Source organism: Protobothrops mucrosquamatus, unplaced genomic scaffold (genome assembly GCF_001527695.2).
Source record: "Protobothrops mucrosquamatus isolate PMUCROS unplaced genomic scaffold, P.Mucros_1.0 scaffold1729, whole genome shotgun sequence".
In the NCBI taxonomy this organism is placed as follows: domain Eukaryota; kingdom Metazoa; phylum Chordata; class Lepidosauria; order Squamata; family Viperidae; genus Protobothrops; species Protobothrops mucrosquamatus.
The window spans coordinates 320,614-342,018 of NW_015387876.1; the positions used below are offsets into that span (position 1 = coordinate 320,614).

The 21,405-nt window shown below is 44.1% G+C and overlaps 2 protein-coding genes across 2 annotated transcripts in view; one reads left to right on the forward strand and one right to left on the reverse strand.

The window, feature by feature from the left end:
- The first annotated feature begins 1,366 nt into the window (after positions 1 to 1,366).
- Positions 1,367 to 11,839, forward strand: DNAAF1 (dynein axonemal assembly factor 1). The gene is made up of 13 exons (XM_015822949.1): positions 1,367 to 1,502; positions 2,357 to 2,464; positions 3,379 to 3,502; positions 3,832 to 3,923; positions 4,398 to 4,619; positions 5,590 to 5,756; positions 6,586 to 6,707; positions 7,627 to 7,817; positions 8,848 to 9,102; positions 9,250 to 9,350; positions 9,496 to 9,567; positions 9,759 to 10,107; positions 11,387 to 11,839. The coding sequence occupies exons 1-13, from the start codon at positions 1,376 to 1,378 to the stop codon at positions 11,440 to 11,442; spliced, it is 1,986 nt and encodes a 661-aa protein (XP_015678435.1). The 5' UTR covers positions 1,367 to 1,375; the 3' UTR covers positions 11,443 to 11,839.
- A 2,355-nt stretch (positions 11,840 to 14,194) lies between these two features.
- Positions 14,195 to 21,405, reverse strand: part of LOC107293763 (heat shock factor protein 1) — a 12,190-nt gene continuing 4,979 nt past the window's right edge. Inside the window, exons 4-11 of the mRNA XM_029285457.1 lie at positions 20,832 to 20,956; positions 19,873 to 19,948; positions 19,388 to 19,452; positions 17,705 to 17,804; positions 16,958 to 17,079; positions 15,961 to 16,066; positions 15,097 to 15,162; positions 14,195 to 14,260 (exon numbers count right to left, since the gene is read on the reverse strand). Coding sequence (XP_029141290.1) covers positions 14,195 to 14,260; positions 15,097 to 15,162; positions 15,961 to 16,066; positions 16,958 to 17,079; positions 17,705 to 17,804; positions 19,388 to 19,452; positions 19,873 to 19,948; positions 20,832 to 20,956 — 726 coding nt within the window. The remainder of the gene's footprint in view (positions 14,261 to 15,096; positions 15,163 to 15,960; positions 16,067 to 16,957; positions 17,080 to 17,704; positions 17,805 to 19,387; positions 19,453 to 19,872; positions 19,949 to 20,831; positions 20,957 to 21,405) is intronic.

Below are 21,405 nucleotides of genomic sequence, written 5' to 3' on the forward strand. Positions count from 1 at the left end.
TCACACACTGTAACCGATCACGAGTTGAATATTGGTGGTTCTCGACTTACGACGGCTCGTTTAGTGACCGCTCCGAGTTTCGACGGCACTGAAAAAAAAGTGACCCGTGACTGTTCTTCACGCCACTTGTGTAGCCTCCCCGCGATCACGTGATCAAAATCAGCTGCTTGGCAATCGATTCGTACTTATGACCATCGCTGCATTTCCCCCTCCCCCCCATGGTCACGTGATCAAAATTCAGGACAGCTGGCAATTGACTCGTAGTTATGACGGTCGCAGTGACCCCGGGGCTTGCGTGATCCCCCTTTTGCGACCTGCTGACAAACAGAATCAGTGGGGGAAGCCGGATTCACTTCACAGCCGTGTTACTAGCTTACCAACTGCAGCGACTCACTTAACAACCGGTGGCAAGAAAGGTTGCAAAATGGGGCAGGATTCACTTCAGTGTCTCCCTTAACAACAGAAATTTCGGGGTCAGTTGTGGTCGTTAAGCCGAGGACTACCTGTATAAAATGTATTAATCATGAAAAATTGTGGTGGTTTGAGTGCTCCAGAATGCTAACATTCATTCACAGAAGTATAAATGCAACAGCTGTGCAACCATCGCTGAATTTATTTATTTATTAATTTATTTACTATTTAAATTTATATACCGCCCTATCTTCCTTACAGGACTCAGGGCGGTGAACAGGCAATAATAAAAATCACAATAAATATTGAATATTGACAAGACACGGGTGTTCCCTGACTCAGAAGCTTAAATCCACTCTGGATGAGAGGTTTTGTGCCAGTCTTCCTTCCAGCAGAACTCTAAATAGAAGACATCTTTATTCATAGTTTTTACTAAAATAGTTTTTTCAGAGCACACTTGCTCACGCTTATAGAGCAAAATACTGTGAAGTGAACTGTAATTTAAAACTGTGCTTCAAGGCGTTGAATGCACGACAGAACAATATAAAATAGTCCTTGGCTTACGACTACAGTTGAGCCCCAAATTTATGTTGCTAAAAGAGACTGGTAAGTAAGTTTTGCAATCTTTTACAATCTTTTTTTGTCACGTTTGTTAAGTGAATCACTTGCAGTTGTTAAGTTAGTAACCCGGTTGTAAAGTGAACCCGGCTTCCCCATTGACTTTGCTCGTCAAAAGGTTGCAAAAGGGGGACCGCGTGACGCTGCGACCGTCATAAATACGAGTCAGTTGCCAAGCCTCTGAATTTTGATCATGTGACCCTGGGGATGCTGCAACGGTCATAAGTCACCTTTTTCACTGCTTTTTAACTTCGAACAGTCACGAAACAAAATGTTGTAAGTTGAGGACTACCCGTAAAGCCTATTATAAATGCCTGGTCTTCTGTTCTAGGTGACAAATTTGAAGATGCACCCACCCAGTGAAAAATCTGGATTAGGAGAGGCTGTTGCAACAGAGGGAAATGACCAAGAAATAAAAAACTGTGAGCAGGAAGGCAGCCCTTCTAGCAATGGGGACGGCTTAATTAAAGCAGGTAGCGGATCCAAGAAAAGAGGGGATATAAATGCTAGTTTTGACCATGAAGTATTGATAAAGTATATTGGCTAACTTGCAATCATTGTTGTCTGAAATGTTGCTCTCTAATTGCTTCCTATTTCATTACAATTGGTTCCTAAAGCACCTAAAAAGCTACTAGAGGTGCTAAAATAACTTTAGTGATGCATGATAAGCTATAGCTCAAAAAAAATTCCATTTTGACTGAAGAATTTACCTGGATGAGTAGCAAAACATCTCAGGTTTTAATAAACTTTGGACCAGTTGCCACGATTTAATCATTCTAGATACTTTTGGCCTGAATGATTGAGTCTTATTTACATATGATCAGCTATAATTTAGTTTACTTCTCCCTGGCTTACTATGCGACACCACATCTTTGAAGTTCTTTGCAGACTATAAAGCGCCCATTCTGAGGCTGTTCGAACTTCAAACGGTCATAAAGTGACTGGTTGTAATTTAAAAACAACCTGTACCATAAACATGCCCCTTGCTTTATTTCTCAGTCATAGAAGCATGGAGAAGTGAACAAAATATAACTGCTTGACCCAGTTTTTTCCCCCATTTTCTAGCCATTTCAGGCTCCTTTTCAGTTCTTGTTTGCAAGTTCATTTTTTAAAAGTTCCTTCAATTCATGCTCTAAGAGGCAATAGCCTCACAGGCAGCTAATGCAGACCTGCATTATTGCATGAGTCTTGATTCCTACGGAAATTGACTCACCTGATGCGAAGCAGCCTCAAAAATATTCTGGGGCACTCAGCTCTTTTATAGTGATGCCAGCATAATTCCACACCTGCACTTCGCTGACTCTGTCTCTGTCTCTCCAACTCTTAGAAGAAAAGCCTCAACTGCCTGAAGGAGAGGAAGGGGTAGAAAGGGCCATTAGCTGTGAGCATCAAAAACTGAAAACTGATGATGTTGAGTATAGCAACGGAGAACCAGGTAATTTCTTCCATTCGTTCTTGTTCAGTCTGTTCCATTACAACCTAACAAGCACTTTTAAGAGGTAAGATTGGTCCGGTATTCTGTTTTCTACCATGGCTAGCACAATATAGCAGCCTTCCCCTTTTGGTTCCCAAGACTTGACAAATCTAGGCTGGGTTCCTATGTTAGGTATAAAGGTAAAGGTTTCCCCTATATCCAGTCATTTCCAACTCTAGGGGCAGTGTTTATCGGCATTTCTTAGCCAAGGGAGCCAGCGTTGTCTGAAGACATTTCTGTGGCCATTTGGCCAGCATGACTATCTGCCAAGGAATACAGAACACTGTTCCTTCCCACTAAAGTGGTACCTATTAATCTACTCGCGTTTGCATGCTTTTGAATTGCTTGGTGGGCGTCTTTAAACCCTTAGCCACTGCTCCCCCATGTTAGATATATCACACATGTTTAACCAAGTTTTGTTGACTAAACCACATGTTGTAAGGAATAAGGTGCATTATGGCATAGTCTGATTGCATGCACAGTCACAGTCTCTAGATAATGTAAAAACTCAGATTGATTTGCATGAACATACAGCTGGTATGCAATGCAGATTCTTTCCTACTTAATTTCTACACATCTGGCTCCTACTAAAAAACAGAAACTGCATTTATATAGCAAGAACAGGAGATAGCCTGACGCAATGTACTGTACGTTCTTTAAAAAAAAATGAAAGTATGTTCACGTCACTTTTCACCAAGAAATTCAGGATGATATACCAATTACATTATCCTACGTACCGTATGTTTTACCATCTTTGCTTTCTACCATCTTTGGATTCTAGACTGAATTTTAGTTTTCATTGTAAAACTGAATCATTCGAATCTGAAGAATGTTTAATTCTGAAGCGTGTTTACTTGTCATGTTTAATGTTCAAGCACCACCGAAAAGAGATAATTCTGGGAGTGACCCGGATCAACAGACTATTAAGACAAATAATAATCATAAGCCAGTAACTGATTCACCCTCTGGACAATCAGAATTAAACAAATGTGGCTTGAGGTAAGTAATTTTTGTAATAGGTATTCTCTTTTTAAGAGAAAAACAAAAAATTGATATTAAGGATAGTTGAGAGGCAAAAGCCTGATCACAGTTTCCTCCGTCAGTTATTTTACTTGTTAGAATGAACCATGATAAAGTGTTATATCTTTGCTGGCCCTGGCCAGAATTAAATCAAGTTTTTGATGCAGGCTTTTAGCAAAATTTAAGTTTTAACACTGTGCCATTGGCAAGTAGTGAATTTTAAATACATCTGTGCACTGCTCCTGGCTAACAAAGCTATACTGTCTTCTGAATAATCCTAGGATTCACACTTCTTGTTAATATTTTAGAATGACCAAAAAACTGTTGAGGGACCTCTGCAAACAACACAAGTTATATGTGACCCCAAGCTTGAATGACACCCTCTATCTCCATTACAAAGGTGAGAAGCCAAATGCTGGAAACTACAGTACATTTAAATAATTGGGCATTTAAAAAAAAAATTGTGAGCAAGTAGAATAATACATATGCAGAGAAGGAAGGAAGGAAGGAAGGAAGGAAGGAAGGAAGGAAGGAAGGAAGGAAGGAAGGAAGGAAGGAAGCCTTGAAGTAATGCCACATGTACAATACTTGCTGTGTTATGATGTCCCCTAAACTCCACTGAAGATATTAGCTAGTCTGGTAATTGGAAGCCAACCCACAAGCTTGGAGAAGAAAACCTTAACCCTCGTTATGAAGTCTTTCCTAAACCTTACATGGGGGAATTTGAGGGAAAACAATCTTTGGGGAAAGCTGAAGGGTTTCTGATCAAATGAGGGCTGCATTGCAGCTCACCCATCCTAACATGCTAGCCGTTCATCCGTTCTGTTCACAAAGAGCATTTTTTAACGTTCTCTCTGCCTTTCAATTCTTGCAGGATTTGATCGTTTGGAGAACTTGGAAGAGTATACCGGCTTAAGGTGCCTATGGCTGGAATGCAACGGCCTGACAAAGATTGAGAACCTGACTGCGCAGACAGACCTGCGTTGCCTTTATCTGCAACTCAATTTGATCCACAAAATTGAGAACCTGGAACCTTTGCAAAAACTGGATTCTCTCAACCTCAGCAACAATTACGTAAAGACCATTGAAAATCTCTGTAAGCATCTCTGTTTTTGAGGAAATAAGACTTGTTATTTGAACATGGTATAATTTTGCATTGGAATTGTCAGGGATAGATAGATAGATAGATAGATAGATAGATAGATAGATAGATAGATAGATAGATAGATAGATAGATAGATAGACAGACAGACAGACAGACAGACAGACAGACAGACAGACAGACAGACAGATGATTGATTGATAGTTAGATAGATAGATAGATAGATAGATAGATAGATAGATAGATAGATAGATAGATAGATAGATAGATAGATAGATAGATAGATAGATAGATTAGATAGATAGGCAGGCTAGGTGCTAAAACAGAGCAAAACAGCCACAATAGTTTCTGATAGCCTTTGTAAATTCAAGCACCTAATATGTGATGTTTGATGCACCCCTTCTGTTTCCTCAGCAGATAATCTAAATTGCCCTTTTTTAAACGTAGACCATGAGCTGAATCCCACATCACAGTAATGGTTTGACTTCACTTTTTGAAAACAACCACAATTGGCTGGCTTCCCCTAACATACTAAGCCATTAACTACGTCCTGCAAATTCCAGTTTCTACATTCACTCGATAAACAAAGCCATTGTTTCCAACCTTGGTCCCTGTAAGAGAGCTGGACTTCAATCCCAGCCAGCAAGACCCACGGTTCAACCCTGAGTACAGTTTTTTTTTTCTATTAAAAAATAGCCACAATGCACATTACATATTTCTTTTGTGCTTCAATTGACTATCTTGCCCTGGTGTCTAAAACTGGCAGTCGTGAGTGTTATCCTTGCTCTAATATAAATTAACTTGGAATACAAGACCTCAGGATGGTTAGTATTTTTCTAACAACTGCAAGGCTATACAAGGCTACTAAGAGCAAAGAAAACCCAGCCACAAGGATCATTACAGACAGTTTGCAGAAGAAATTCTCTAGGGGCATTTTCATCTAACTACTGTTATTTTTCAACAGCTTCTTTGAAAGTTCTTCACACCCTGCAAATTGCTCACAATATGTTACAAACAGTGGAAGACATACAGCACTTGCAGGAATGCCCGAGTATTTGCGTACTTGATCTCTCTCACAATAAGCTGGATGATCCTCATATTTTAGAGATCCTGGAAACCATGCCTGATTTGGTAAGCAAATATGCAGCCCTTTCCCCAGCCAGCATGCTCTAGATCAAGGGTTCCCAACCGGGGGTGCGAGACGATATTCCAGGGGGTGCGAAAACTCGGGTTTTCAAAATTATAGTATATATGCATAATTCGTTGCCGTTATTTCGAACTTTTGTAAGGGGTGCGAGAACATATCAGAAGCGTTCTAGGGGTGCGGGGTACAGAAAAGTTTGGGAGCTGCTTTGATGGACAAAGCACAAGGTTAGGAGGCCAAGGATAATTGTGGGGGGTGGGATGAGGGAGGGATTGACCTGGAGCTTCCTTTGTATGGTCTTATTTTCATTAACCGTTCTGTAGTGCAGGGGGAATTCTGGGAGTTGAAGTCCACACGTCTGAAAGTTGCCAAGTTTGATGACCCCTGCCCAACAAACTAAAAGCTGCCCTCCCAAGCTGGCTCAACTTGCTCATGCAGCATTCAAGATAGTGACCTTCACTTGCTGGTTTAATAATTTGCTAGTTCCCCAAATGCTTTCAGAGGCAGGCCCACGCATGATACATCTCCCCATGCTAACATGGTCTTATTTTTGGTTGCTGGACTTCACTTTTATGTCTAGAGGTGAAGCTTTTCAAAGAATGGGATAAAAAAAGTATGTATAAACAGGGCAAGCTATGGGATTACATTATATACAGTAAGGGATTGAGAGCTGCACATTATGCATTCATAACATGGCTAGGAAAGGCATGAAATGCATAAAAATAAATGAGACAAATGCGTAAGAATAAGTCACTGAAAGTTAACTTCTCAAAGTGTATTCGATGGTTTCCTAAAACTGCCAGTTTTCTTCTACAGCGTGTGTTGAACCTAATGGGAAATGAAGTCATTAAGAAAATAGTTAACTATAGGAGGACACTTACTATCCGATTAAAACAACTGACGTATCTGGACGACAGACCAGTTTTTCCAAAGGAGAGGTAAAATATGCAAGGAGATTATTGTTTTCTTGGCCCCGCTAGTAAAAGATTCATAAATATTTAGTTCTAACTACAGATACAGTTCATATTTGCATATCAAGTGATAACAAAGGAATTTTTAGAAAATTCAGTGCCCCAAACCCCTGAAGCTAAACAAAAAGGACTTTTTCATACATAACAGCCCCTAGATAAACTCTTTTTTCTGGTGCACCTGGAGATACACTTTTCCTCCAAAGAGGCAGCACACCGTTAGACCTCCTTGCATGCAGGTAATATAGGGATAGTTCCTATAACACGAGCGATGGTAGCATAGCAGGCCAAGAAGCCTCTCTTCTGCACTGCACGCAGGTTTGGTCACCCTTATATTATAAAAAAGATGTTGAGACTCTGGAAAGAGTGCAGAAAAGAGCAGCAAAGATAATCAGAGGGCTGGAGGCTAAAATATTTGGGATGTGGTTTCCAAGAAAAAGAATTAAGAAACAAATCAAAAACAATAGATCAAATGGAGGCTTGCTCTTCTTTGAATTTTTTCCAAACTCTCAACATCTTTTTTGTAATATGGTGACCAAAACTGGCTGCAGTATTCCAGATGTGGTCTCACTAGGGTTTTATAAAGCGGTAATAATACCTCGCGGGATCTTTATTCTATGCCTCTGTTTATAGAACCCAGAATTGTATTGGCTTTTTTGTATTAGCTCCAGAAGTTGTGGGTGCTCCAACACTGGAGGTTTTTAAGAAGAGATTGGACATTCATTTGTCTGAAATGGTGCAGGGTTTCCTGCCCGAGCAGGGGGTTGGACTAGAAGACCTCCAAGGTCCCTTCCAACTCTGTTATTCGGCATCATGTAGCTACGTTCTATAGGTGGCTGAAACACACTCTCTCCGGGTATCTGATGGAAATCCTGCTTTCCCCCTTCAGGGCCTGTGCAGAGGCCTGGGCTGCTGGCGGGCGTGAAGCTGAAAAAAGAGAAAAGGACATGTGGGAATCGAAAGAAAGGAAGAAGATACGGGAGAGCCTTGATGCGCTCACTGCAGTTCGAGAAAAAGCCCGAGAGAGGAAAAGACAGAAGGAGATGGAAGAAAGGGAGAGAGGCTCCGTTGACGAAGGAGGTTTGTGGCTTTTCTAAGCAGGGGCATCCGAGGCCACACCTTCAGGTTTCCATTTATTTACATTTTTACGCTACCCATCTCCCTTGTAAAGTAACTCTGGGTGGCACCAATACATTCATGCTGCCACCCTCGTTTTCTCCTTGACAAATTATCCCCAGATGGTACCACTCGAGCTCACAAGACATTGCAATATTCTTGCTTAAATATATTTGTTGCTAGTTTTAATTCAGCCGGGTTTGCGTATTTAGTTCCTATTTAATATACAGCTTGGCTTGCTTTAAAGAAGCCGGGACAAAGCATCCTTCTGTTTATTAGCGATTTTTCCCGACAAATGCAAGAATGAAGCCTGCTGGCCGGCCCAGGGTTTGTTTTTAAATCTGTTACTGCAGGGGTAGGCAACCTTGGCTCTTTTATGACTGGTGGACTTCAACTCCCAGAATTCCTGAGCCAGCATGGCTCAGCTTGGAAACCTCTCCCTTCCCCCCTCAGCGTGGCTGGCTCAGGAATTCTGGGAGTTGAAGTCCACCAGTCATAAAGCGGCCTAGGCCTAGGCCAGAGGTAGGCAACCTTGGCTCTTTTATGACTCGTGGACTTCAACTCCCAGAATTCCTGAGCCAGCATGGCTCAGCTTGGAAACCTCTCCCTTCCCCCCTCAGCGTGGCTGGCTCAGGAATTCTGGGAGTTGAAGTCCACCAGTCATAAAGCGGCCTAGAGCAGGGGTAGGCAACCTTGGCTCTTTTATGACTGGTGGACTTCAACTCCCAGAATTCCTGAGCCAGCATGGGGGAACTATGGCCCTTTCGTGACTCATGGACTTCAACTCCCAGAATTCCTGAGCCAGCATGGGGAAAACTTTGGCCCCCTCATGACTCGTGGACTTCAACTCCCAGAATTCCTCAGCCAGCCTGGCTCAGCTTGGAAACCTCTCCCTTTCCCCTCAGCATGGCTGGCTGAGGAATTCTGGGAGTTGAAGTCCACCAGTCATAACAGAGCCAAGGTTGACTACCCCTGTGTTACTGGATCGTTCTAGAGGCCCTACCATCTTCAAGCAATGGTGCCGTGGCAGAAAATGGAGTGGAGACATCAGAGGTTTCGGAACCCCTGGAGACGAAGCAGAAGATTGAGAAATTTGTGAAAGAAACTCTGGGCGCCCACAAAGACGCGATAGCTGCCAAGGAAATCTTGGGTGACCAGTTGAGGAGATCAGAGAAAGATCCACATCAGCAGGAAGCCCAGGAACCGGAATTGAACGTGGCTGCTGGCCTCCTCACATCTGTTGAAAAAGGTAAGGCAGGGATCTTCAAACTTGGCAGCTTGAAGACTTGTGGACTTCAACTCCCAGAATTCCTCAGCCAGCCAGGTTAAAGGTGTGAGGCTAATGGATTCCCGGACCAGATATGCTGAAGGTTTTTGTCTCCTTCTTTACAATCAGTTTATAGGTTCGCTACCGAAGGGCCACTGCGAACTGAATGCATTGACTTGGCAGATATTGAACACATTATGTTGGTTGGACCAGAAAAACTTTTCCTTGACGTAAGTTTTAACCGCAGGAGGGGAAAGATGGGAAAGAAGTGGAGGGCCAGGATGAAAACATGCGTTCCATGACATTTCCCTTCCCTACCCACCACGTTCTCCTGAAAAGCTATTTTTCTTCAATACACATTTGGATATTTTTCAGGAACTTCCTGATTTAGAAGACATAGATACCCCCGGTGAAGATTCATCGAAGGAAGACATCTTCACCAAAAAGGTCATTTTTTTTTTCTTCTTCTAAGGTTAACAACTGTCACAAAAAATATTTGGAAAATATTTGGGTTTGTTGTGTTTACGGCCATCACAACTTTAACCAACAGAAAGTTTGGGCTCAGCTGTGGTCGTAAGTCAAGGACTATATGTTTGTAGAAAGAAATCCATTGTATGCTATTTGTTTTATCTCTCCAGCGAATATCCCCTCCCAAAATTGAAGTGATTTCTGAAACCAGCCACCAGAGAGGCTACACCGAAGGAAACGTCACCGCTTCCGACAACTCACTAACCTCGGAAGTCTTAAACGCCATTTTTTCGAAAGATCCCACGGTGCCTGAAGCTGGTGCCAAAGAAACCATTGGGCCAATTGTCCAAGATCTTCTGGCACCACAAGAGAAGACCAAGGAACATGAAGCAAAACCTCTGGGACCTTTAATTGAAGACGTCACTCCTGAATCTTCGGAGCCTTCACAATGTGATCAAGATGGGCGAATCCCAGACGGGACCAAAAACGTGGAGATTGAGTCTGGATCACCTTGCCTAGGTAAATTTACACGTACAAAACCGTGACCCGTGTCCATAATCATTCTGTTTGCGGCTCTCGATAACGTTGGAACAAATCCATTTAGTAACTGTAGTTCCTCTGAGAACTGCTCATTGAAATAGGTCCCCGGGGGGGGGGAAGAGGGGATGATTCTGTGAGAGCAGTTGCCAAGTGCGTGTGCGCAGCTCCATTTGCACGAGCGGCATGCATGTGTGCCCGCCGCTCATGCAAATGGAGCACGTGTGCACATGCTTGCCCGCTGCCCGCGCAAGTGGGGATGCCCGGGAGTGCTGCCACGGTTGCAGGTGTGAAAAACGGTCATAGGTCACTTTTTTCAGTGCCGTTGTAACTTCAGACAGTCACTAAACGAACGGCTGTAAGTCAAGGACTACTTGTATAAATAAAGTACAGTATAAAACAATATATAAATACAGCTGTATCGTTTTAGACCAGCTGCAGCTCCAAATCTTCAAAGACAGCCTCGTGTAGGGTGAGTTGCAGAAGTTTAGCTGCAAGGGGAACAAGGGAACAAAGGTGGCCAGACTTATTCCATTTCAGGATGAGATAATAGATTGGTTTTATGAAAGAATATTTCAGAAATCTTCACCGAACGCCCGAGTCTCTGCATTACTGACTCACACATTGTGCTATAGCCCGCTTTGTTGAGTGAACAAAGTGACAAAGTGAAGATGTAAGTCAAGACTAAGCCATATCAAGTGCTTGCAAACCACAGTGGCTAGGTCAGGGGTAGGCAACCTTGGCTCTTTTATGACTCGTGGACTTCAACTCCCAGAATTCCTGAGCCAGCATGGCTCAGCTTGGAAACCTCTCCCTTTCCCCTCAGCAGGGCTGGCTCAGGAATTCTGGGAGTTGAAGTCCACGAGTCATAAAAGAGGCAAGGTTGCCTACCCCTGGTCTAGGTTCACACATGCACCTTAAGGCCAAATCAAATCAGATTAGGTTTAAGGTAATGCCTAAACTCCACCTTGCTTAGGAGTTACGAGATTCTGAAGCTGAGCCGAGAACCAAGATGGAGGGGAAGGCATCCACTCTGCCTTGCCTGCTGATATATGTGCATTTTTGTCTTTTCTGCTGGGGGAATCACTCAGGAAAGGAGCTAGCTTGTTTAATTAGGTTCTGAATCATCTCAGCGGCCCCTGTGGAGTCACACTTCAAGCGAAATAACTGAACAGGCTCCCTCCTTTGAGAAGCCTTTGGAAGGCCGTGGCTTTGCCTGCTTATGCTAAGAAAACTAGCTGTGTTTTATGCCTCCTGACAGATGCAGAGCAACCAGGATTAGAAGCAAGTGAAGATGCTGAACACGTGTTGGACTGAGGAGTGAGATGTAGAGCAAAATGCACCCTGATGGTTTCACCTGCCTGATCCGTCTCCGAGGTTCTCTTGATTAACTGCAAACTTGTGTGATGGTCTGGACAGGGGACTGAGGGCATCCAGAGCTACCATGTGGTAATGAAGCTAGGAAACCTCTGTGGCAGGTCATCAACATTTAAACTTAGAATCCAGGTTTAATTTTTGTCGTTCTGTTAGCACAATACAGCTAAATTGAGAGAGCAGAAATTTTAAGTCTCGTCTGCTGTGTTTTGTCCCGCTAAAATCCAATGTTTTTCAGTTTTGTTGTCCTGTGCCTTCTGGGACAGCAAGTTATGAAGTTGCCGTTGTATATTTCTCTTTGGATTTATTTCTAGTTGTAACTCAGCTTCAATAAAGGTTTCTGTTCTCAGCCGTGCGCACCTCATTCCTTATCTTGCTTGTTGGTTGGTAAGTTCAATGCAAAGATCAGAATCACCAACTCCTCAGGTTTAACGTAGTGCATTTCTTAGCCATAAAACAGAGGAGGAGGAGAAAGTTCCAGACTGAATGGAAAGCATTAAAGATTATAAAGCTTGGCAGTCAAGGAGATGCCAGGAGATAATTTTCCAGAATGACATCCTTAGGAACACAAAAGAAAGGAGATTTCTACCCAGACAAAAAAAAGGTCCAAAATTAATGGAGGGAGGTGTTTCTGAATAAAATAGGGAGCAATACAAATGATTAAAAAGGGTGACGAAAGCAAAAATTCAGTTTACGTAAAAATAAGGGAGAGGTCTATAGTGACACCATCTAAATCCAAGAAACTCAACATTGGATTTTTAGACTTGTAAATTGCCCAGAATGTGGGAGAGAATCACAGCCGTAAATAACAAGAGAATCCTAACGCTGTGCTTGAAAACCAGACTGACATGGAAGGAAACTCAACACCTCTGAGAGATGTTAAAACATTTTATAACTTCTCACTTCAGGACTTCTGGATACCAACCAGTCAGTCCCCAAGAAGAATCAGAGAAATGCCGAAGTCATAAGCTCCAGATTCACACAGAAAAAGCCGACACAGTAAATTCGAAGGAAATTCTTAAAACGGTTCATTTTTAATATAGATATCTGTTTTCTAGGACGCTGGGTTCTTAATAATATTGAGTCAAATATGTATTCTTCTTTGACGTCGCTCATAAAGAGGCTGTTGAGAAACGAAAGCACAGCAGACCTAACACGGTTGAGCAAAATTCACCTGGAATTTTAGAGGCCAACGTCATCTTTAACTTGCCAGTGGCTAGCTATTTCATTATTTATTAAGCTATAAAGTGTTCCCCCCTTCCATATGTTGTAAATGATCAGCTAACCCTTCAGCAACCTGACCTACAAGAGTCAGTGTGGTCTAATGGTAAAAGGCACCAGCCTAGAAACCAAGAGACCTTGAGTTCTAGGTCAACTATAGGCATGAAAAACTGGCTGGGTGAATTTGGGCCAGTCCCTCTCTCTCTCTCTCTCTCAGCCCCATCCCACCTCACAGGATTGTTCTTGTGGGCAAAACAGGAGGAGGAAAGCATATTAGGTATGTCTGCTGCTGAGTTATTTCTAATAATAATAAAGGAGTGGTACAAATAGACGAATTAATAAAACTACGCAGCCCTGGGTGGGCAGGTGATCATTGTCAATGGATAGAAGAAAACACTGGATTCTTTAAAGCTTTTTTTTCCTCTGTAAGAGAACACATGAAGTCCCTTTAAAGAGAAAAGGTTAAAAGAAAAAGGGCATTGGCCAACTATCAATAAATTAAAAGTAATTTTCCAGGAGCAGTAAATCCCATGGCTTAAAAGCATAGCGGTATTGTCCCTATAGGGCGATGTATACCTATGTGGGCCACTGGGGGGCAGTATATGCTTCAATGCATTGGGTAATTGCCTACTTACTGTACAGGTAGTCTTGAACTTACAGCCATCCATTTAATGACCTTTTGAAGTTACAATGGCACTGAAAAAGGTGACTTATCCCTGGTCCTCGAGCTTATGACCATCATAGCATCCCCACAGTTACACAATCATGGCAATCAGCATGTCTTTATGACAGTTGCAGTATACCAGTCCAATTCCTTGCAGGGGCAGGATACCCTAGATCAGGGGTAGGCAACCTTGGCTCTTTTATGACTCGTGGACTTCAACTCCCAGAATTCCTGAGCCAGCTGTGCTGAAGGGAAAGGGAAAGGTTTCCAAGCTGAGCCATGCTGGTTCAGGAATTCTGGGAGTTGAAGCCCTCGGGTCATGAAGGGGCCAAAGCTTTCCCCATGCTGGATCAGGAATTCTGGGAGTTGAAGTCCACGAGTCATAAAAGAGCCAAGGTTGCCTACCCCTGGCCTAGATAAACAGATATGCTAACACACAATATATGGTTGCCAGTAATAACTGAGCTGTCTGTGGATGAAGGAAGCTGTAATCCAAAAATGTCTGGAGGGCACCAAGATGGAGGAGAATACTAGACTATATGCAGAACAAACCAGTTGAATGCATATGGCCTCCCCCCAAAAAACCAGTTGAACGCATGGCGCTCTCCATTCAAAAAGAGTGTTCTGAACTGGTAAAAATAGCAGCACAAGAATATGTCAGAAAAATAGTCTCTTCTTGGGAAATGGGTGTGGGTCGGTCACTGGAATCCGAGACAAAGCCAGCGGACAAAGCCGTGTTTTCCAGATGTAAACATTCAGCTCCTGGGCAAGAGGTACTGAAGCCGAGGTTCTAGTCCTCAGGAGGGCTTCTTATTTGTGCTCTTCTCCGGTTGTTCCACAGTGAGCATCTGCAGCCTGATGCAAAAAAACCACAAACTACAGTACAACAATGCAGAGTTAGTGCCCAAGGAAAGGGGAGAGGGGTAGGGATGTTTTTTTATAAAACTGGCTGATCCAGAACAGGACAGAATAAGAATAACAGAATTGGAAGGTCCCTTGGAGGTCTTTTAATCCAACCCCCCCACTCAAAAGGAGACCCTATACCATATTCCAGACAAATGACTGCCCAATCTCTTCTTAAAGACCTCCAGTGATGGAGCACCCACAACTTCTGGAGGCAAGCAGTTCCACTGGTTAATTGTTCTCACAGTCAGAAAATTTGTCCTTAGTTCCAGGTTAGGTCTCTCTTTGATAAGTTTCCCTCCATTGCTGCTTCTTCCTGCCTTCCTGCCTGTCCTGCCACCTTGGTCACCCAGTGGCCCACCTGCAAACTGGACCAGGTGAACATTAATGGAAATGCAGGCCAAGGGGAAAGTGGTTACAAGTGGATGGCTGAGGAATTCTGGGAGCTGAAGTCCACGCATCATAAAAGAGCCAAGGTTGCCTAACCCTGGTCTAGACATACCTAATTCCCTCAGTTGCTCATCAGGCAATTTAGTCTCCTGACCCCTAACTAGACATACCCAATTCCAGCAACCGTTCTTTATAGGTTTTAGCCTCCAGTCCCCTGATCATCTTGGTTGCTCTTCTCTGCACTCTTTCTAGAGTCTCAGCATCTTTTTTACATCGTGGTGACCAGAACCGGATGCAGTACTGCAAATTGGCCTCACCAGTGCAGTATAAAGTGGTACTGCCACTTCATGTGATCTTGAGGCTAACCCTCGGTTGAGGCAATACCACCTCCCTGGGTCTCCCTCGGGTCCGTCTCTTACCCCAGGTAAATCAGCCTCCACGTCGTTTAAAGTCCACTCACTCGAAGGGATCATGGGATTGAAGGCCTATCATAAAGGAAGAAAAGAGATACTCAGCTCCCTTTGGGGTAAAATGCACAGCGACGAACCCTCGCCGACGCTTCGATTTTGACCCTCTCTCCACTCCAAAAGGGACACAGCAAACTGCTTTCAAGCACAAAGGCAGGATGTTTCAGGATGCCTTTGGACTAAACACGCCTGTTCCGAGTTCGAAGCAGCTCTTGCAAGTTTGCCATCAACAATCACATCAGAAGGGAGGAATTCCACTCCCTTAAATGCAGGTGGTCCCCAACTTACAACAGTTCATTTAGTGACCACTCGTAGTTACAACGGCACTGGCAAAAAGTGACTTATGACTGTTTTTCACAGTTACGACCTTTGCAGCATCCCCATGATCATGTGATCAAAATTCAGACGCTTGTCCCGGGGTCACGTGATCCCCCTTTGCTTCTGACAAGCAAAGTGGTCACGTGATCCCCCTTTGCTTCTGACAAGCAAAGTAACAACCATGTTACTAACTTAAGAACTGCGGTGATTCACTTAAGAACTGTGGCAAGAAAGGTCATAAAATGGGGCAAAACTCACTTAACTTATGGCCACAGTTGAGCCCAACATTTCTGTTCTTAAGTGAAACAACAGAAATTTTTGGGCTGAATTGTGGTCATAAGTCAAAGACTACCTGCAGCCATACAGGTAGAACCTCCATATTTTATTTTTAGCCCCTCTTGTGGATGTCTCTAACCCAAGGTTTTTCAAGCTTGGCAACTTTTAAGACGAGCGGGACTTCAGCTCCCAGAATTCCCGCAGCCAGCTTAGGGGATTCACCTCCAAAGATCTGGTGGTTTCCACATTGTACTGCTGGTTTCTTAGAAAGATCTGGAAGCCTTCCAAATTCAGATCAGCCCCGTCCCAGAGATCAGGAATGACTGTTCTGGAGAAACACACACACAAAAAAGAGACAGTTGTCCAGATAAATTTCAGGGGACGTTAAAGCTAACTTCTCGCCAAATCGCCACGTATTTCAGTATTCTCTCCTGAAATTTCGCCAGTTCTCAGATGCGAAAGCTAGAACTCGCAAGCATTCGGTATTCTAGTATGAAATAGGAGCATTCTTGGGTCAGAGCTTACCAAATATTACACAACATTTCAAACATGTAAATGGGATGATCTCCAGCAGGTCAGGAGAACAAAAAAAGCAGGAGTAAACTTTCAATTCGAGCGATCTTCAAGCTGGCACTTCAGCAATGCTGGGTGCACACCTGTGCCTCACCTGTCCAAAAACGACCGTCTTTCCTGGGGCTGCAAACACATTGGCTGCAGATCGTCACACCTCGTCCTCCCATCTAAGACCGACTGGACCACGGTAATGGGCAGCACAGGGGGCTCAGGACAGGGGTTGTAGCCAACCAAGGGAACAGCAGGACTTGTGAAATCAGCTTTCCTGTCTGGACCAGAAGCTTCTTCCTTGATTAGCAAAAGACCGGTTTCCCTGGAAAGAAAAATAGGTCCTCTCCATGTTCTGCCTTTCTTTGCTCAACTGGCTCCAGACTCTTCCTCTTCCTCAGCCCAAACACGTCCCAATAACTGTTTTCATATGAAAACATCTGCAAGGATCCCACAGAAGAACATCTCATTGATGTCTTCCTACCTGTAGAGCAGGGGTCTCCAAACTTGGCAACTGTAAGAGTTGTGGACATCAGCTCTTAGAATTCCTGAGCCAAGAGGGTTAGGAGTTGAAGTCCACAAGTCTTAGAGTTGCCAAGTTTAGAGGCCCCTGCTGTGCTTTCCCCCATTTTCCTACTATTTTCATGTAATTATTTACCTCTCGCTGTCTGGAGGCAGCTGCAAAGGTGCTGGACTGGGCTGGGTGGCTTCGGAAACATCAGAAATGGTGGCCCCTTTCAGAACAGGGCCGTTTAAACACGAGGCATGTTCTGCAGATGGCTAGAAACAGGGAAGAGAAGATATATGTATATTTCGTTATTCTGATGAAGCTCCGGAAGAATATGGGTAGTCCTTGACTTATGAAGCCTGCCCACTACAGTCATAGGTCACAACAATCACAAAATGGGTCATTCACATGACCAACTTGATCTTACAACCTCGTTTGCCACGGCCATTGAGCAAATCCACAGTCGTTAAGCAAAAGCCACAGTCCTTAAGTGAGTTAATGGTTTGCTTTGGGCACAGTTTGGCCAAAAGCCAGAAGTTCCAGTTTTCAGCAAAACTGTTGTGAGACAGGGTCATTTGGCCGCAGCACACTGCAAATGGCTGTAAATGAAGCCGTGTTGTTGAGTGGCTGAATTTCTGTCACATAACCACAGGGTGGGCCCGACCGTCGGAATGGACATCCTGTCTGTGGCTCTCCCTCCATCTCCGGAGGTCACTCGCACAGACCCTTTACAATCCCATAAAATTTTTTGCTTCAGACCAAGAAGTAGCTCCTCAGGTCACCAGCTGCCCAGCTGCCTGGCCAACAGAGAGCTGAAGGTCGTCCCAAACCAGTTGTCAGCCAAAGCAAGAGCAGGTGAGAAGCAAAAGAGTGGAGGGACCGCAATCCCAAACTTACAGACTGAATGTAGCAAGGCTCGTGAAAGGGATCCAGAGGCAGAGGTCTTCGGAATTTGGTCACCTGTGGGGCAGAGTTCCCGTCATCCAACATGAGAGGCCTATGGGTGGATAAGAAGCAAAGCAGTTTAACCCCCACATCCTGATCTGTGGCTCCCACAGCCTTATCACGGATTATTTCATTTGTTTATTGTGCCTTCAAGTTAGTCTCAACTCCTGGTGATCGTCTGGATTTGCCAAGATTTGCCCTTGCTCGCCCATCTGGCTTTGTGCATAAGTTGGGACTAGAACTCCTGGTCGCCTGGTTTTTAGCCTGGTTCCTTAACCTAAACACCAAACTGGCTTTCTAGCTACGTTTATAATACCATGAATGTATGTGCTTTTTATTTTGCTTACTCAGTAAATGGAAAATTTAATCCTACTTGTAACTTACGAGCGAGGTTATAGACCAGGGGTAGGCAACCTTGGCTCTTTTATGACTCGTGGACTTCAACGCCCAGAATTCCTGAGCCAGCCATGCTGAAGTCCACGAGTCATAAAAGAGCCAAGGTTGCCTACCCTTGGTCTAGTCCAGGGGTAGGCAACCTTGGCTCTTTTATGACTCATGGACTTCAACTCCCAGAATTCCTGAGCCAGCCACACTGAGGGAAAAGGGAGAGGTTTCCAAGCTGAGCCATGCTGGCTCAGGAATTCTGGGAGTTGAAGTCCACGAGTCATAAAAGAGCCAAGGTTGCCTACCCCTGTTATAGACTGTGTACGGACATAGACTAGGTATGGAAAATTATACAATGAAATACAACTTTTACTGAACCTGTTTTATTAAACTCGTATAAAAAGCCCTTTTATAGATAATGTTAATAGTTCACTATAATTTTCCTATTGTTTTTGCAGGTTCCCCCCCTCCTTTGTTCTATTTGAATGCAGGTAGACTTCAGCTCACGAGCACAATTGGAACCAGAATTTTCATGACTACACGAGAATTCCGGCAGCTGAGGTCCTCACCTTAAAGCATGGTGGCTGGGGAATTATGGGAACTGAAGTCCACACCTTAAAGCATGCTGGCTGGGGAATTATGGGAGTTGAAGTCTGCACCTTAAAACTTGCTGGCTGGGGAATTCCAAGGGTGGAAGGCAACCCATCTTAAAGTTGCCAAGTGTGGAAAAACACTGCTCCCACTTATAACAAGACTGAGTGCTCAAGGATGAATAAACTGCTCCCACTGACCCCCATAATATTCTCAAGCCCCCTTTGGCTGCTTCCACAGCACCCCATGAATGAGATGGATCCAAAAGCCACCTCAAGATAACATTGTTTCAATCCAATCCAGGTATCTCTCCCTTACCCTCTCAGAGCTATGAGTAACTAATCCCGTGGGGTGGGGTTCATGAAGCAGTTGCCTCCATCCCAACCCTCCGGCCATTGGTCTCCTCTGCCTCAGCCCAGCAAGCTTCCAAACAAAGGCCTCAGCAGCTGACTGGGTGGCTGTCCAAGGGCCCTGAATCAGCCAGGTCAGCAGCTCTGACTCATCAATTCCACTCCTGTTCAGATCCTGGTCACCAGAGTGCCCAAGTCCCATGACTAGCTCTGCTCTTTGAAACAGCTCCACACTTTGCAAGAGCAGAGTGCCCCCCCACCCCCCAACAAGAGTTCCTTGGCCATGTAGGTGTCACATGGGGCTACTTACCGTTTTCTCTTTATCCCAGGACTGCTGGGACTGGGCTGGAGCTGGCCAAACAGAAATTGAATCAGCTGTTGGGGAAAACATCAGTCAGCACCCAATAAGGCAGCCTCTCTCTGAATACCTGGGGTTCCCGTTCTGCTTGCAGGGACAGCCTTCTGAACTAGGCACCTACGCCTGCACCCGCTTTGCCCAAACTGTATTTCCCAGTTATTTCATAGACTGGAAGGGACCTTGGAGGTCTTCTGATCCAGTCAGTTCTAAATTGGCACCAGGTAAGTAATGGAATTCAAGAGGGGCTGGACCTGAACCACTTGTGGGAATGTAAGGATTCTAAGCTAGTGATGCGCTTAACTCCACCCCACCAGCTCTGCCTGCTCCTCTCCTACATCTACTCAAAGAAAGCACAGTTAAGAAAACCCAAGTGTAAGCCCACCACGGGTTGAGAATGTATCTCACTGGTGCTCCATGAGTCTCAACCCCCTCATTACCTTATTGATCACCTTCTGATGCTGCAAATGGTTTTGCCGGAGACACAGAACTTCTTTCCATAAAACCTCGTTCTGCCTGAAGAGAGAAGAGTTATCGCACTAACACACAGCTGACTGTGGGATCCTCAAGACCATCTAATTCCAAGGAATGGGAATGGGAATGAATAGAATAGAATAGAATAGAATAGAATAGAATAGAATGGAATGGAATGGAATGGAATGGAATAGAAAATACGGAATGGAATGGAATGGAATGGAATGGAATGGAATGGAATGGAATGGAATAGAATAGAATAGAATAGAATAGAATAGAATAGAATAGAATAGAATAGAATAATAAGACTAGACTAGACTAGACTAGACTAGAATAATAGTTTGTCACTTTAAATGTACACTAATCAGCTTACATTAAAATGAAATTTTGCTGCATTCAGCTCTCAAAAAAGATACCATTATGCGCACGCACACACACACACACACACACACGACACAGAGAAACATCACTGTCATAACAACTGTGGCAAAAAAAGTTGTAAAAATGGGGCAAAACCCACTTAAGAAATGTTTCTCAGAAATATTGGGCTCAATTGTGGTCGTAAGTGGAGGACTACCTGTACAGCCCATTTGGACAGCTTGTGGTCTACTGCAGGAGTCTCTTCCAGAACTCCTCAGCTACAAATTCTCAGTGCTGGCTGAGGAATTCTGGGAGTTGAAGTCCACAAGTCTTAAAGTTGCCAAGTTTGACGGCCCCTGGCTTAGACAGTAGCTCTCCCTGAGACCAAGGGCCAAAGGTCACAGTCTCCAGAAGGAATGAACTTCTGTTTAGGTCACTTCTGATGGCCTTTAGAGATGCTGCCCATGGGGGAGGCTGGGTGCCGTCCCCAAGCTGATGTTTGCATGCCATGAAGCCCTGTGGCAAATGCCAAGCGGTATGTTTGAAGGCCGGGAGGTCAACTTACTGTTTCACATCCTGAACTTGACACTCCATCATCTCCTGCTGGTTCCGGAGGACTTGAATCTCATACAAAAGTCTGCTGAGATCTTCTTGGCGCATCTTGGTTTCTTCACTCTTCACCACAGACACCTGAAGGAACAAAGAGGAGGAAGAGGAGAGCAACAGACACAGTTTCAAAAAAAAGGGATGGATCATCATATTTATTTATTTATTTATTTTTTAGATTTATATCCCGCCCTTCTCCTTGCGGACTCAGGGCGGCTAACAACCGGATAAAAATACAAAAAATATCACACTACAGATTAAAAAGTTAATTAAAAGGGAAATATTAGTAATTGGTCTAATTAAAATTATAATTAAAACCCCCTCTAAAAGTTTCCCCCTAGGCCAGTCCTGCAAGCTGGAATAACCATGTCTTAAGGGCGCGGCGGAAGGAAGGGAGATCAGGGATCACCCTGATCTCTGGGGGTAGTTCATTCCAGAGGGTGGGAGCTCCCACAGAGAAGGCCCTCCCCCTTGGGGTCGCCAGCCGGCACTGTCTGGCCGACGGCACCCTGAGGAGACCCACTCTGTGGGAG

Bases quoted from the DNA above. Each gene is read 5' to 3' on its own strand.
- DNAAF1 (XM_015822949.1), top strand. From the start codon at position 1,376: ATGCACCCACCCAGTGAAAAATCTGGATTAGGAGAGGCTGTTGCAACA. The intron at 9,351-9,495 runs GTAAGTTTTAAC...GATATTTTTCAG, and splicing joins CAGAAAAACTTTTCCTTGAC to GAACTTCCTGATTTAGAAGA. The intron at 10,108-11,386 runs GTAAATTTACAC...GCCTCCTGACAG, and splicing joins GTCTGGATCACCTTGCCTAG to ATGCAGAGCAACCAGGATTA.